This window comes from Xenopus tropicalis, chromosome 10, assembly GCF_000004195.4.
Source record: "Xenopus tropicalis strain Nigerian chromosome 10, UCB_Xtro_10.0, whole genome shotgun sequence".
Taxonomy (NCBI): domain Eukaryota; kingdom Metazoa; phylum Chordata; class Amphibia; order Anura; family Pipidae; genus Xenopus; species Xenopus tropicalis.
This window is the reverse complement of record NC_030686.2, coordinates 45,814,418-45,827,960: the sequence shown is the minus strand read 5'-3', so window position 1 is coordinate 45,827,960 and position 13,543 is coordinate 45,814,418. Positions and strand designations below refer to the sequence as shown.

Here is a 13,543-nt window from a genome sequence, read left to right as displayed (position 1 = left end):
CTGATAGATAGATAGATAGACAGATAGATAGATGGGCCATACAGCCCTGATAGATAGATAGATGGGCCATACAGCCCTGATAGATAGGGTAATTGGACCCATTTCCTAGAGTTATTATTTTAGGTAGAAATGTATCATGGGCTCCTTGTGTATCTTGTTTTAAACAAGCCTTACTCTTATAGAATCATGGTCTGCCACCCCCCCCCACCCCCGCCCAAACTGTGTGTTCTAAAGACACAAGATCTTTCTATGGTTTCCTGTTGTATGAGAGAAGCCACACAGCAGAGTTTTCTTCCTCCCCTCCCGTCACTAAATCATCCCCTCTCCTCGCTAAACCCCTTTAATCTGACAGACTGTGCACATCCTGCTCAAGTTGGGCCACTGACCTTTTTGTATAACCCCTTGCAGGTCCCGCCGGCCTGCGGAGCTTTGCCTGTTAGCTGGGAAAAGTCTGCAGCTTTAGATTTAGTTCAGTGGTTTATCCTCCCATTTTCTATCTGGGTTGGACTGTGCCTGTTCCAAAGAGCTGACACATTGAAGCTACCTAGCACCTTGTCTTGTTACTTGAGTCCAACATTCTCATTGAATCAAGGCCTACTTGAGGATGCTGTGATTCGTGATGGTGATATTCAGTTTGCAATTGGTCTTCATTTTTGTTTTTCATTTATTTAGCTTTTTGTTTTGTTGCTTTCCAGTTGGGAATTTCAGCAGCTATCTGGTTGCTAGGGTCCAAATTAACCTAGAGACCAGGCAGTGGTTTGAAAGAGAGACTGGAATATGGATAGGATAGGGCCTGAATAGAAAGATAATTAATACAAATGACAATAATAGTACAACTGTAGCCTCACAAAGAGATAATTTAGGGGCTACTGGAGTCAGTGACCCCCATTTGAAAGCTGGAAGTGGAAGAATAGCATAGGAAAAGTTACTTGAAGGTGAACCACCATTTTAAGACAAGAAACATAGTAATAGTTGGTCAAGGTTTAGGACCCATTGGCCAGAAAATGTCTTCGGTAAACCTGAATATGTTGTTGATGGGCTACCACTCCCATTTTCCAGGGGTGATGGGAAATGTAGTTCAACAACACATTTATCTCCCTGGCTCACCTGTACTTCAAGAACATTAATAATTATTGCTTAAGTGCAGATAAGGGGCATCTTTGCCTGGATGTAGGCCACAGTATTTCTCATTAGCATTTTCTTTTATCTGCCATTCATGTTCTTCATTTAATTGTGATCTGGTTGCTAGGTTAACCGCCCCTAGCAACTAGGCAATCTTTTTGCTATCGCAATAGAAAATACAGAGAGGATGGTCTGTGTAAGAGTATGAATAGAGTTGGGCAGGAGCAGCCCGGCGGGGTGTATATTTAGTGTAGCAGTGCTACATAGTTACATGCAACAAAGTCAATGTGTATCCAGTGTAACAAAGGCTTTTATGCATTAGCCGCTTCCCTGGTGAAATAATTGGGGGAAAAAAGCAAGTTTCACTGTAGAGTCGCCATCTCCTTTTATAGCATTTGTCTGATATTGTGGCACCCCCTCGGATTTTTAACGAGAAGGCCAGGCAATAAACGTGTCTCTGGCGTTGCTGGAGAGCAGAGGATTCTGGGACGGAAAAGTTAACAAACTGTCTGGAATTATCATTGCTTTCCTGTTAACCCATAAGGATCTGGCTATGGAATGAATATGGTTACAGGGCAGCTCTGTGTGGAGTGGAAGTGGATGAGATAGATCGGCAGGACAGCAGATACATTGATTCCCATAATAAGCTTTTATACAAAAGGAGGAAAAGAAGAGCAAATGATTCCAAAGGAAAATCGACAAGTTGTATTATGCATGGAAACCTTGTATTACTCACAGCAGCACCAGGGCTACAAGCTTAATGTAATTAACCCCTTTGATGTGAGGCAAACTGTGTTGCATGTGTGGCTTCCCCACTTGGAAGCAATTAAACATAACCAGTGGGTACAGTAGTCTCCACTACTAACCTACTAATCTCCCATGTTATATTATTTGCCCTGGGGAGTTGGCCCGTAATCCTTTGAACACTGTCAGCTGTCAGAGTTTGTCCACTTATGCTATTTCCCCGTGTCTCCTGTCACCATATGGAAATCTCATAGGAAGGTCTTGGGAAGTCTGGGAGATAAATCAGAAGCTTGTGCAGCCTTGCATCTGATTTGCCATGGGCATAGTAAATACAATCTGTTGGATGCTACTGTGGCTCTGGGATAATAGGGAGAGATGGTGCCTATAGTAGCAGTGGGATAATAGCCTCTGGGAAGGGACTGGGGCTGTGGGATAGCAGGTATAGTAGGGAGAGATGGTGCCTATAGTAGCAGTGGGATAATAGCCTCTGGGAAGGGACTGGGGCTGTGGGATAGCAGGTATAGTAGGGAGAGATGGTTCCTATAGTAGCACTGGGGGGATAATAGCCTCTGGGAAGGGACTGGGGCTGTGGATAGCAGGTATAGTAGGGAGAGATGGTGCCTATAGTAGCAGTGGGATAATAGCCTCTGGGAAGGGACTGGGGCTGTGGGATAGCAGGTATAGTAGGGAGAGATGGTGCCTATAGTAGCAGTGGGGGGATAATAGCCTCTGGGAAGGGACTGGGGCTGTGGGATAGCAGGTATAGTAGGGAGAGATGGTGCCTATAGTAGCAGTGGGGGGATAAATAGCCTCTGGGAAGGGACTGGGGCTGTGGGATAGCAGGTATAGTAGGGAGAGATGGTGCCTATAGTAGCAGTGGGGGGATAATAGCCTCTGGGAAGGGACTGGGGCTGTGGGATAGCAGGTATAGTAGGGAGAGATGGTGCCTATAGTAACAGTGGGGGGATAATAGCCTCTGGGAAGGGACTGGGGCTGTGGGATAGCAGGTATAGTAGGGAGAGATGGTGCCTATAGTAGCAGTGGGGGGATAATAGCCTCTGGGAAGGGACTGGGGCTGTGGGATAGCAGGTATAGTAGGGAGAGATGGTGCCTATAGTAGCAGTGGGGGATAATAGCCTCTGGGAAGGGACTGGGGTGTGGGATAGCAGGTATAGTAGGGAGAGATGGTGCCTATAGTAGCAGTGGGGGGATAATAGCCTCTGGGAAGGGACTGGGGCTGTGGGATAGCAGGTATAGTAGGGAGAGATGGTGCCTATAGTAGCAGTGGGGGGATAATAGCAACTGGGAAGGGACTGGGGCTGTGGGATAGCAGGTATAGTAGGGAGAGATGGTGCCTATAGTAGCAGTGGGGGATAATAGCCTCTGGGAAGGGACTGGGGTTGTGGGATAGCAGGTATAGTAGGGAGAGATGGTGCCTATAGTAACAGTGGGGGGATAATAGCCTCTGGGAAGGGACTGGGGTTGTGGGATAGCAGGTATAGTAGGGAGAGATGGTGCCTATAGTAGCAGTGGGGGGATAATAGCCTCTGGGAAGGGACTGGGGTTGTGGGATAGCAGGTATAGTAGGGAGAGATGGTGCCTATAGTAGCAGTGGGGGGATAATAGCCTCTGGGAAGGGACTGGGGTTGTGGGATAGCAGGTATAGTAGGGAAAGATGGTGCCTATAGTAACAGTGGGGGGATAATAGCCTCTGGGAAGGGACTGGGGCTGTGGGATAGCAGGTATAGTAGGGAGAGATGGTGCCTATAGTAGCAGTGGGGGGATAATAGCCTCTGGGAAGGGACTGGGGCTGTGGGAAAGAAAAGTATTGGGGAAAATACCTCTTGGGTAGGAAATAGTGACGAAAGTAAAATTTTATTTTATTTTCAGTATTGAGCAATTTTGGATGTTGTCCTGCCCCAAACACCTTAAATCACTGCTGGGGTTTGTACTGTAACAGCAGCTAAAGCTTCACAGGTCCCTGCAAAGTCCCACTGAATGCTCAGGGGACATGAAGTGAAACAGTGAGACTATAATGGGTTAAGTTACATAAGGGTGTTGCCAACTAGTGGCCCTGGAGCTATGGGTGGTTGATAACAACTTTTATAGCCCAGACCCCCAGTTGTTCCCCCTGTGGAATGCCTTGGTGTCTGCGCATAGGAATATGTGCCTGTATATAACACTCATTGCGCTGAACACATGGTTTGATTTAAATGTCTTGAGTCTCCCAGGCCTGCAGCAAGGAAGTACTTTACCCTCCCTGGTGTCAGTGCCCTTCCACCCACCCTCTTTCCTTCCCAAGGGCCAGTCCATCCTGCTGCTCCCCCCCCCCCCCCCCCCCGACATCCTCTTGTGGGCCGGCCCATGGGGAAAGGTCTCCATTATTGGGCTGAAATGCTCGTCTGTGGGGACACTGCAGTGCTTAGTGCCATTATTGCCAAATTAGTGCCAGTCACAGTAATTGGTAATTACCCAGCCTTGGCTTCTAGCAGTGCCCTATAATATTATTATTAGTTATTATTTATTGGTGTGTGGAACATAGCCTGCGAGCTCTTATGGGTCAGAGAAAGATATCACTGATTGGCTCCTTCACATTCACCCTGTAAATGCCACATACCATAGAATCCACGGCGCCAGCAGAGAAATACCGGCATGCAGGTTCCAGGGCTACAGAAGCCGAGAGGGCAGGGGAAATTGTTAAAAACAGGAAAACCAGCAGTAAATATCTGACATGTTGAGCAAATAGAAGTGCGAATGCCACAACATGCCGGTTCTTGCTAACGTGACCTTTATTTCTGCGCTAGTGTCACTTTAAACTGCAGCAGGAAATGCAGAGCCGAAAAAAAATGTTTCCCTCCCTGCCTCAAAAACCAGAAGGTTAAATATCCTGTATCTATATCTGATCTAGATCTGTCAGCTTCAGCATATAGCTTGTTTGCCCAGCGCCCTGAGCCTGCCAGCCATCTCACTGTCACGCTTGCACGCCTGGCATCTCGCACTCTCCTGCTGGGGAATGTTACGAAAGAGAGAGTCCTTTCATAGAAGAAACTTTTATTTAAGTGTTAGGTGCCCTTTAATTCCTAGTAGGAGTTCTGAAATTAGATTAACAACGCCAGGTTTTAATTAGTGCTTTAATGACAAACGTGTCCGGGGGATTTTTAGTTTTATTAATAGTAAGATATGTCTGCAGCTTTTGCCAATAGAAACGTAATGTTTTCCCTCTTCATGCAGCTTTGGGTGTCTGGTTGTCCCTGGATAGCTGGGGTAATTCCATAGCCGGGGGGAGCAGTTAGCCTTCGGGCCTATGGTAGGAGTTCTACCCCCTGTGGGTATGTGGGATGCGCTGTTCTAATGCCCGACCTTCTCATATTGCCCCCCATCCTGTGCTCAGGTCTGTAGACCTTTTCTGTTCAAAATGTGTTCACGTAAATGTAATCGATGCACATACAGTCCTAACAGGCATGCCGAGGCTTTGGTAATATGCAAGTGTCAGCCTGAGGCAGGCCCAGACTGGCAATCTGTGGGTTCAGGCAAATGCCAGAGGGGCTGCTGTAAGGTGCCATAGACACTCACTATTTATTGGGCTGGGGGGGCTGTTTGGGCCTCTGGGTACTTGGAATGCCAGGACCCAGGCCCAGACTGGCAATCTGTGGGTTCAGGCAAATGCCAGAGGGGCTGCTGTAAGGTGCCATAGACACTCACTATTTATTGGGCTGGGGGGGCTGTTTGGGCCTCTGGGTACTGGGAATGCCAGGACCCAGGCCCAGACTGGCAATCTGTGGGTTCAGGCAAATGCCAGAGGGGCTGCTGTAAGGTGCCATAGTCACTATTTATTGGGCTGGGGGGGCTGTACGTGGAGTCTCTGTGCTGCGCCAGCGTGCAGTTCCCGGGGGTGCCGCTATACTGACCTTGCGGGTATTTGGTTATTCCAATGATATCACTCAGCGGGCGACTCTATTCTCATGCAAACAAAGGGAGTTTTGGCTGCATTTCATCATAGCTTTCTTATCCCAGACTCGCTGATGTTACAGCAGCAGCCTATGGGCTAATCTAGCTCTCCCTTATGACTTATGCACAGTACATATAGTACTACTGACCCCTCTGGCCTTTTAATGCCCCGGATATATTTACAGCAGGTTCCATAGCCAGGCAGTTAGAGACTGGAGGCCAAGTGCATTTGGGAGCGATCCAGCTGTAGCACTGTGTGTGCCATATGCACAGCCCCAGCACCATACATATAGGACTTGTGTGAGTGGAGCTATAGGGCAGCTCCACCCTGTGCTCCCCATCTCTCCCTGCCACGGGAAAGTGTGCTGGCTCTTCTCTCTCCAACTCCCCAACGTAAACAGGAAGCTTTTAGCATCTCATCTGTCTGTGTTGGTGACAGGGTGCGGGGAGTGGAGATATTGCAGGCTTGCCTCTATATACCGGAGCAGGGTATTTATATAAACTATAGTAGGGTTTCTGTAGCAAACACCCCAGCTGTACCAGTGTAGGAATGGCTGCCCCCGGGGCTACACAGCGGGGTATTTATATAAACTATAGTAGGGTTTCTGTAGCAAACACCCCAGCTGTACCGGTGTAGGAATGGCTGCCCCCGGGGCTACACAGCGGGGTATTTATATAAACTATAGTAGGGTTTCTGTAGCAAACACCCCAGCTGTACCAGTGCAGGAACGGCTGCCCCCGGGGCTACACAGCGGGGTATTTATATAAACTATAGTAGGGTTTCTGTAGCAAACACCCCAGCTGTACCAGTGCAGGAATGGCTGCCCCCGGGGCTACACAGCAGGGTATTTATATAAACTATAGTAGGGTTTCTGTAGCAAACACCCCAGCTGTACCAGTGCAGGAACGGCTGCCCCCGGGGCTACACAGCGGAGTATTTATATAAACTATAGTAGGGGTTTCTGTAGCAAACACCCCAGCTGTACCAGTGCAGGAACGGCTGCCCCCGGGGCTACACAGCGGAGTATTTATATAAACTATAGTAGGGTTTCTGTAGCAAAACACCCCAGCTGTACCAGTGCAGGAATGGCTGCCCCTGGGGCTACACAGCGGGGTATTTATATAAACTATAGTAGGGTTTTCTGTAGCAAACACCCCAGCTGTACCGGTGCAGGAATGGCTGCCCCCGGGGCTACACAGTGGGGTATTATAATAACTATAGTAGGGTTCTGTAGCAAACACCCCAGCTGTACCAGTGCAGGAATGGCTGCCCCCGGGGCTACACAGCGGGGTATTTATATAAACTATAGTAGGGTTTCTGTAGCAAACACCCCAGCTGTACCAGTGCAGGAATGGCTGCCCCCGGGCTACACAGCGGGTATTTATATAAACTATAGTAGGGTTTCTGTAGCAAACACCCAGCTGTACCGGTGCAAGCTACACAGCGGGGTATTTATATAAACTATAGTAGGGTTTCTGTAGCAAACACCCCAGCTGTACCAGTGCAGGAATGGCTGCCCCCGGGGCTACACAGCGGGGTATTTATATAAACTATAGTAGGGTTTCTGTGGTTAAATGCTATCTGTACCACCATACAGTAAACGGGTACAGTGGGTAATAAAATTATTCCTGAATAGAGCGAATACAGAGCCAGTTGCACCTTTCCTATAGGCCTAATAAATGTTCTTCAGTTAAAGGCCAAGTGCACAGATATTTGCATACTCTCAGAAGTGGGGGTGGGGGGGTGGGAGTTGCAGAAATCTTTGGCGGTTTAGTGAAACAGGTTGTGGTTAGAGAACGGCACTTATTTTTAAGTGGATTCGTGCCAAGTCTTAGCAGCTCTGACAGAGGACTATAAATATACAGAACCCCTTAGTGACTTACAATATCCTTATCATTTACAGTAGGGGGTATATTATCCCTTATAATACATGAGTGATACTCAGAGTTCCCTGTATAACTCAGCCTGCAGCCTTGTGCCTTTATATGGGCACAGAACCCCTCAGTGACTGCTAATATCCTTATCATTTACAGTAGGGGGTACATTATCCCTTATAATACATGAGTGATACTCAGAGTTCCCTGTATAACTCAGCCTGCAGCCTTGTGCCTATATATGGGCACAGAACCCCTCAGTGACTGCTAATATCCTTATCATTTACAGTAGGGGGTACATTATCCCTTATAATACATGAGTGATACTCAAGAGTTCCCTGTATAACTCAGCCTGCAGCCTTGTGCCTTTATATGGGCACAGAACCCCTCAGTGACTGCTAATATCCTTATCATTTACAGTAGGGGGTACATTATCCCTTATAATACATGAGTGATACTCACTCCCTGTTAGGATGAAAGCTGGCTTTTTCCCATAAGACACTGCAGCATATACATAATGTGCCCCAGCCAGTTTCTCGGCACAGTAGGGTGCAGGCTCAATATATCGATGCCCCACAAGTTTTCAGAGTCTGGGCGCAGTATTTATAAAACCCGTTACTGGGGCCCGACGCGTTTCACTAACACCTTGAAATGTAAGTGCGACTCACATGCTTTATTTATCCTCCTGTACAGTTTTTATTTCTCACCTCTCAGACTGCTCTGTAACTCCGGGAACATGTCAGGAGTCTGGGACTGGTGCTCAAGTGCTGATTTAATGGGCCGGATATGTAATGCAGAGCAATCTCCTGACTGTGCATTATCGGGGGAGACATAAGCTGCCGGGCACCTTTAACCAACGAGGCATGATATAGCAGGGCTACAGCGAGATCACTAGACTGATTGTGTTGTTAGCTGCTGGCCCCCAGCTTCTGCCCCCTAGCCCTCCAGCTTCTGCCCCCTAGCCCTCCAGCTTCTGCCCCCTAGCCCTCCAGCTTCTGCCCCCTAGCTCTCCAGCTTCTGCCCCCTAGCTCTCCAGCTTCTGCCCACTAGCCCTCCGGCTTCTGCCCCCTAGCCCTCCGGCTTCTGCCCCCTAGCCCTCCGGCTTCTGCCCCCTAGCCCTCCGGCTTCTGCCCGCTAGCCCTCCGGCTTCTGCCCCCTAGCCCTCCGGCTTCTGCCCCCTAGCCCTCCAGCTTCTGCCCCCTAGCTCTCCAGCTTCTGCCCCCTAGCTCTCCAGCTTCTGCCTTCCTCCTCTTCTTTAAACCTTTTTGGAGTGTCTCTTCCATTTGTGTTGTCTCTTTCTATGTAAAACCACCCTCCCATAACTAAGTAGCCCCCCGAATGTGAAATCTTGTTACGCCACCCTCTGGCTACGGAGAGTCACTGCCTGGTACCAGAGTGCAAACATCTAGAATGTTCCTACAGTTCTGTAGGCTGCACTGAGCTTGGCAGGGCTCATCAGTTCCATGTGTCACTGCATTTATCCCCAGGGGGGGCCTTATGTGTATCTGCAGCTCAGGGAAGGTCGGCCTTGGCGCAGCCCCTTACACATGGGATAAAGATAGAGGCGAGTTTATTGGGGTTTGTGCTTTTGTTGCAGTCGGACAGTTGCACACGTGTTTGTTCTTCATCTGGCTCAGGCAGTGCGGATCAACTGCAGATATGAATGTTTCCTGCTAACCCCCCATCCCACCCACCCCACCTGCAGCAACGTGCCCCTCTTTACCCCTTCTCTGCCATACAGGAGTGCGACAAACAGCAGGGGCCTACAATTATGCTCTATAAGTTGCCTGCTGATTCAAGGGGAACTCTACACAAAAAAATGGCTTTGCATAATGAAAGAAATGTAATTCCTAATGTCTATCTTCTCTGCTCTGTCTGGTCTGACACTTGCAGAAGCAAGCTGATTATCAGACCTGGGGGAGTAGGCTACATTGTTTCAAGAGTCAGAACTAGATAACAGAAGGGAGAGGTATATATTGGTTTCAGTAGCAATTACACACAGCACTGAAGATATGTAATGAGTTTATATTGTAACATTCCTGGCACCCATGGTAGAGTCCCCCATCAGGTTGGGTAGCCACAAAGTGGTTAGGATTCAGGCAGAAAGACCCCAATGTGGGCATGCCTGGGTACGCCGGCCAGTTGCAGCCTCCCGGTGGGGGGGGGGGAGGTTTTAATGCAGTGGAACCTCTTTTGGGGTGACATCACTTCCACCCATTGATGATGTCACTTACAGTTTATGTTGCCCCCCGTGTCAGTTTAAAGGTTGGTTTAGTGCAGGTAGGGTTGGGTAGCGTGGACCAGGCACTTGATAGGGGGTCAGTTGGTCCAGCTCAGTTTGTGAATTAGTGGGCTTTGTGCAAAACAAAACAAAAAAAAAAGCTGTCTTTTGTCAACATTTGACCACCAGGGGGCACATTTTTATTGTAGGCTGTGTGTTATTTTTCACTTTTACTCCATAGAGGAACCCACTTGTGTTAGCAAACCTGTATACAGAATAACCTTACTGTACATTTATAAAGGGAGCTGCTTATTATTAGCATTTTGAGTGTGAGCTCTTCTGAGCATTTTATGTAGCTTTATATTCTGTGCTAATGAAGTGCTTTGGTTTTTCTCTCTCCAGTAAGCGAAGAGCTTCAGGGATACCCAGGCACCATGACGGACGCTATTAGAGACATCGGGGTGAAGCAGCCCCTGCCTGCCCGGGGGGTAGGAGAGAAGCCCGCCACGGAATTCGGATATGTGGGTATAGACGCTATTTTGGAGCAGATGAGGAAAAAGGCCATGAAGCAGGGCTTCGAGCTGAACATTATGGTAGTGGGTAAGTGATTTCTTACTTCATCTGTACCCCTCTGATTTGTGCCAGTGCAGTTGCCAATAGCAACCAATAAGCAGTTGGTCTTGTTTAGTCTTCTGCAATGGAGACTAAATGGAAGCAATGATTTGATTGACTGCTATAGATAACTGCACTGGTGCAATTTAGCACTGATGTTAGTAAATCAGTCACCTTATCTCTTACACACTTGCAGCCTAGTTAGGCAAAGGCTTCCCCAGGCAGCAGTGCTGTAAATACTAGGGCAGCATATCTCTTGCATCACCTTGCCTTGCACAGGAATAGCACTCTGCAACAAATAACTGGTTCCAAGGACCCAAGGCAATTCCATGGCAAGTAGCACCATATTCAGTGTCTGTTTCAGTATCCGATCTCATGTTATAGCCTGAGGTGAGCCTGCTTTCTCCTGAGTGTAAATCTGCCATAAAGCAAGACTGCACTGCTGATGACATTCAAGGGGCACTAGTGCATGATCGAGCATGTTAAGTGACGTTGTTTATTTACCTATTTTTTTTCCCCCCCACTTGTTTTCCCTTCTACAGGTCAGAGTGGGCTGGGAAAATCCACATTAATAAATACCCTCTTCAAATCTAAAGTGAGCAGAAAATCCGTGCAGCCAACAGCAGAAGAGCGCATCCCTAAAACCATAGAGATTAAAAGTGTCACTCACGGTGAGTACTGACTAGGTGTGGAATGGGACTGACTGGCTTAAAAGCTGGGGGAGAGACCAAAGCTGTGAGAGCAAAGCTGTGAGGAACAGCCCCCTAAGTTGCTCATAGCCTGTACAGAGAGATACCATAAAACTATGGCACATAGGGATTCCCCTGTACTAAGCACAATTCAGCAGGAACAGCCCCCTAAGTTTGCTCATAGCCTGTACAGAGAGATACCATAAAACTATGGCACATAGGGATTCCCCTGTACTAAGCACAATTCAGCAGGAACAGCCCCCTAAGTTTGCTCATAGCCTGTACAGAGAGATACCATAAAACTATGGGCACATAGGGATTCCCCTGTACTAAGCACAATTCAGCAGGAACAGCCCCCTAAGTTTGCTCATAGCCTGTACAGACAGATACCATAAAACTATGGCACATAGGGATTCCCCTGTACTAAGCACAATTCAGCAGGAACAGCCCCCTAAGTTTGCTCATAGCCTGTACAGAGAGATACCATAAAACTATGGCACATAGGGATTCCCCTGTACTAAGCACAATTCAGCAGGAACAGCCCCCTAAGTTTGCTCATAGCCTGTACAGACAGATACCATAAAACTATGGCACATAGGGATTCCCCTGTACTAAGCACAATTCAGCAGGAACAGCCCCCTAAGTTTGCTCATAGCCTGTACAGACAGATACCATAAACTATGGCACATAGGATTCCCCTGTACTAAGCACAATTCAGCAGGAACAGCCCCCTAAGTTTGCTCATAGCCTGTACAGACAGATACCATAAAACTATGGCACATAGGGATTCCCCTGTACTAAGCACAATTCAGCAGGAACAGCCCCCTAAGTTTGCTCATAGCCTGTACAGAGAGATACCATAAAACTATGGCACATAGGGATTCCCCTGTACTAAGCACAATTCAGCAGGAACAGCCCCCTAAGTTTGCTCATAGCCTGTACAGAGAGATACCATAAAACTATGGCACATAGGGATTCCCCTGTACTAAGCACAATTCAGCAGGAACAGCCCCCTAAGTTTGCTCATAGCCTGTACAGAGAGATACCATAAAACTATGGCACATAGGGATTCCCCTGTACTAAGCACAATTCAGCAGGAACAGCCCCCTAAGTTTGCTCATAGCCTGTACAGAGAGATACCATAAAACTATGGCACATAGGGATTCCCCTGTACTAAGCACAATTCAGCAGGAACAGCCCCCTAAGTTTGCTCATAGCCTGTACAGAGAGATACCATTTTTAGTAGGTGCATATGGGAGTGTGTTGGATTTTGGACAATATTTCCTTTCTCTTCTGACTGCCCTGCCTCCCTCCATGACCAATAATCTGATTCTCTTTCAGAAATCGAGGAGAAAGGGGTGCGAATGAAGCTGACAGTCATTGACACTCCAGGCTTTGGGGATCACATTAACAATGAGAACTGGTAAGGGGGAATATTTTGGATAATGGCCAGTAGCAGAAGTGGTCGTAAGGCCTGGCTGCCTATATTGTAGATGCCCCCTTATGATACTTAGCCTGGTTTAAAGGGTACAATAAAAGTTTAATTTATGTAAAGGCAAACTGTAAAAATCCCTGGTAAATGTCCAAGCCTGAAATGACTGCCCCTGTATGCAGTGGACCTGGGGGGACATTTTTTTGTTTTTTATACTTCCAGTTCAGGAGGGGTTAATGTACTAGGGTAAGAAGTGGAGGAAGTGATAAATGAAAATGACACTGGTGCCCTTGCACCTACATCTGTAGTATTTGAAGTATGCAAACTGGCTTATTGTGCATTCTTTCCTTTGCAGACTGTCACTTTCCTTTGTGAGAATGATATATATTTATATATGAGTGGCCATATCTCTTGCCTTCACTTATTCATACATAAATGCCATTGAAACCGCGCTACTGCTGATGGGGCACAGCCCCCTCTCACCACGTGCAAATATAGATGCACAAGTCATTTGTTTCCCTTAATTAGAAAATAAAAATAAATGAGAATTATTCTAAATTGAATTTCCCTTAATCATAGAGCTTCCTGGACTGCTCGCCAGTAGCCATTACTCTCTAGATCCCAATCTGATTTATAACGCTAGTTCAAACACTAACGCAGTTATAGTCACGTTGCCATGGGTGTCGCTTGTGTCCATTGCTTTGCCCATTGTGACTACTGCAGTTATTTCTGACCTTAACCCTTCAGTTGTCTGACTAGTCAGTTGTCCCATAGTCAGCCCCCCTGGGATTATACACTGCACCTTAACTGGATTCTAAAATCCAATTTATGGTTAGCTGTTGAGCAATTACAGCAATAAAAATACTTGGTCACATACAGATGGAGCACTGGCTATCCCCA

The 13,543-nt window shown here is 47.4% G+C and overlaps 1 protein-coding gene across 7 annotated transcripts in view; it reads left to right on the top strand.

Annotated features, from left to right (window-relative positions):
- Positions 1–13,543, top strand: part of septin9 (septin 9) — a 103,795-nt gene that overhangs the window by 82,099 nt on the left and 8,153 nt on the right. For all 7 annotated transcript variants that reach the window (XM_031894339.1, XM_004918430.4, XM_031894341.1 and 4 more), the window contains 3 exons: positions 10,313–10,510; positions 11,065–11,193; positions 12,553–12,634. In XM_031894339.1, coding sequence (XP_031750199.1) covers positions 10,313–10,510; positions 11,065–11,193; positions 12,553–12,634 — 409 coding nt within the window. The remainder of the gene's footprint in view (positions 1–10,312; positions 10,511–11,064; positions 11,194–12,552; positions 12,635–13,543) is intronic.